Source organism: Chenopodium quinoa, unplaced genomic scaffold (genome assembly GCF_001683475.1).
Source record: "Chenopodium quinoa cultivar QQ74 unplaced genomic scaffold, ASM168347v1, whole genome shotgun sequence".
Lineage (NCBI taxonomy): Eukaryota > Viridiplantae > Streptophyta > Magnoliopsida > Caryophyllales > Amaranthaceae > Chenopodium > Chenopodium quinoa.
The window spans coordinates 40,869-44,061 of record NW_018745065.1 but is presented as its reverse complement, the minus strand read 5'-3'; the positions used below and the strand labels follow the sequence as shown (position 1 = coordinate 44,061).

The 3,193-nt window shown below is 36.6% G+C and overlaps 1 protein-coding gene across 1 annotated transcript; it reads left to right on the top strand.

Moving 5' to 3' along the window:
• The first annotated feature begins 456 nt into the window (after positions 1 to 456).
• Positions 457 to 2,811, top strand: LOC110709370 (arabinosyltransferase RRA3-like). Its single transcript, XM_021887580.1, has 2 exons — positions 457 to 937; positions 1,414 to 2,811. The coding sequence occupies exons 1-2, from the start codon at positions 755 to 757 to the stop codon at positions 2,524 to 2,526; spliced, it is 1,296 nt and encodes a 431-aa protein (XP_021743272.1). The 5' UTR covers positions 457 to 754; the 3' UTR covers positions 2,527 to 2,811.
• The last annotated feature ends 382 nt before the right edge of the window (positions 2,812 to 3,193 follow it).

Genomic DNA, 3,193 nt, shown 5'->3' with positions numbered 1-3,193 from the left:
CTCTAGGGGTTCTCCCTTGGGAAGGTTTTTCTAGCCTCCATTGCTAGATTTTTCTACTTTAAAGGTTTTCCTTCAATCTTCTCCTTCTCTCTCTTTCTCTTCCATCTCTTTTCTTCTGATCTCAATTGTAAATTTTTGTAGGGGCTTCCATCGGTATTTTTACCGGTGGTAAGCCCCAAAAAAAACTTTTTAATTGCTTTCAATAAAAGATTACATCTTTATGATGAAGTTTGATCTATTAGGTTTAATTTATTTGTTTGTTCATCTGTTAAAGTTTGAAGATTTAGGGGTTCACAATCTCCAAAAGTGTCTAGAAGACTATATGAGTTTTTCACCAAAACAACTATTCATATGTGGATCTCAAGCTGAATTAGTGCTAACTCACAGATTGTATTGCTTCAGATGAAGATTTTTATAAAGGCGATATTTGATTGAATCTGCGATGTAACTAGTTCTAAGGTAAATTGTATTTGTATTGGAATTTTAGATTTCCTCGGAATTATTTGTAAGTGTCGTTTGGCTATTTTTCATGAAATCCTTTCTCTTCTTGTAAAAAAAATAAATAAATAAAATAAAATGTTCTGCACTATGAAGCCGCTGCTTCTCACTAGCTCTTCTTCCTCTTCCTAACAAATTCACCCCATTTCGAATTCTAAACTCCCTCAAATTTAACAAATTCCCTAATTGATCTCAATATTCCCAAAATCAAAATCTTGATTTATTCAAATTCAATCATCAAACCAAAATCCATCAAATGATGGGGGGTCGTCGAGATGGTTTGATGCGAAGCAGCAGCAGCAGCAGCATTCGACCATCTCGAATCGCAATTGCTATTACGATTGGAATATTAATGGGGTGTGTATTCGCCATTTTTTTCCCTCACGGCTTTTTCAATCCTTATTCTGCTGCTGCCACTATCTCCAATTCCATTTCTCAGGTTTTTCATCTTATAATCTGTCCATTATATTTTATTTTATTTTAGTTTTGTTGGGGAATTTATATTTTTGGTTGACGTATAATTTAGTCGATCCCCTTTTCGTATAAGTGGGATTTGTTTGGTGTTTTCGAGGAATATTGTTTCTTGGCGAGACGTAAAAGACAATTATGTAAACGGGACGGGATTTGATCCTAAGTCGTAAATTAACTTTACCAAGTTGTACTAGTTAACATCTACTTCATGAGATTATTTGCTAGTTGTAAGTTAAAGTACATATTTTTTCCCTTTATTTATATTTTGATATATTGTGGATTTATATATTTTTTGGATGATTGTGTTTGTGATAGTATTGACATAGTTGATGATTCAAGATTCTGGCTTTTGGTGGTTGTTTTGTTTAATTGTTACTTTGAGAATAACAAATATTGGGGAGATGATGTTTGTTGAAGTTGTGTGATTTTTTTGGTGTGAAACAGGAGAGTTCGTCGGACTGTGAATCAAGTGAGCGGATTAATATACTAAAGACCGATATTGTTAGGATGACGGAGAAGAATGCAGAGTTGAGGAAGCAAGTGAGGGAGCTAAATGAGAAGCTGAGGTTGGCTGAACAGGGAACAGACACTGCTCAAAAGCAATTCCTGGCATTGGGTGAACAACCTAAGGCAGGGCCTTTCGGTACTGTCAAGAGTTTAAGGACGAACCCAACTGTAGTGCCAGATGAATTGGTTAACCCCAGATTGGCTAAGATCTTAGAAGAAATTGCTGTTAGGAAAGAGCTTGTGGTTGTGTTGGCAAATGCGAATGTGAAGGAGATGTTAGAAGTGCAGGTATTGACTGTCAAGAAAGCCGGTATACTTAATTATTTGGTTGTGGGGTTGGATGATGAGATTGAGAGTTATTGCAAAGCCAATGGTGTGGCTGTCTATAAGAGAGACCCGGATGAAGGGGTGGATGAAATAGGAAGGTCAGGTGGAAATCATGCCGTCTCTGGATTGAAGTTCCGTATATTAAGGGAGTTTTTGCAGCTTGGTTATAGTATTCTTCTTTCAGATGTTGATATAATCTACTTGAAAAATCCATTTGATCATCTTTATCGTGATTCTGATGTGGAGTCAATGACAGATGGTCATAATAACGCGACTGCTTATGGGTATAATGATGTCTTTGATGAACCTGCAATGGGATGGGCTCGGTATGCACATACTATGAGGATTTGGGTTTATAATTCTGGGTTCTTTTACATAAGGCCTACTATTCCTTCCATTGAGCTTTTGGATCGCGTTGCTGATAGGCTGTCCAAGGAGAAAGCATGGGACCAGGCAGTTTTCAATGAGGTGCTCTTTTACTCTTCACATCCAGGGTATGAAGGGCTTCATGCTTCTCGGAGGACCATGGATTTCTATGCTTTCATGAACAGTAAAGTTTTATTTAAGACTGTTAGAAAAGACCCTAACCTGAAGAAGTTGAAACCTGTGATCATCCATATAAATTACCATCCTGACAAACTTCCAAGAATGAGAGCTGTAGTCGATTATTACTTCAACGGCAAGCAAGATGCCTTGGATTATTTTCCTGATGGTTCTCAGTGATGGAAGTAGAGATATATTATCCTGCTCACATTCGGCATTTGTTGTTAGTTGACACTGAGGGCATGGCACATACTGAATATGGGTTTATTTCAGCCTATTTTGTGGTCTAACAGAATTTTTAGAAAGATTTGCCACCCTTTTTTGTTTTACATGATTTGCTTTTCAGCTGTTTCTTTGTAGGATTTTACTCATTGTTTCTATTAGTACTTCGGTTCATCTTGTAATGTGATTGTAACTTAATGAAAAGATGATATAGAAGGTTTGTATACTCGTGTCAACTTATAATATTATTGATTGATGAATTCGGATATCCACTCTGGCCCGTGCCAAAAGAGGATCCTTGAACATACATGCCTGTTTTTGAAGCTTTTCTAGAATTTTGATTCTAGTCTTCTCATAAATTGCAATTAGAACTTCAGTGTTAAGGCTAACATGAGAAGCACTAATGCCTGAGGAAAATGTCCGTAACTTCATCAAGTAAATTAGTTTCAACTTTCAAGTATCATTAGAGTAATCACATATAAAGCCAAATTGATACTAATCAAGCTGCAAAATTTATCAACTTTGCTGTTAGTCCTAAGCATGGTATAAAAACTCGGCTGTTACGTTGAAAATTGCTCGTGCCGTTCCAATATTTACCGGTACAGCACACTGCTTTACAATACTC

Coding starts and splice junctions, on each gene's coding strand:
- LOC110709370 (XM_021887580.1), top strand. CDS start 755: ATGATGGGGGGTCGTCGAGATGGTTTGATGCGAAGCAGCAGCAGCAGC. Junction 938..1,413: donor TCTCCAATTCCATTTCTCAG/GTTTTTCATCTT, acceptor GGTGTGAAACAG/GAGAGTTCGTCGGACTGTGA.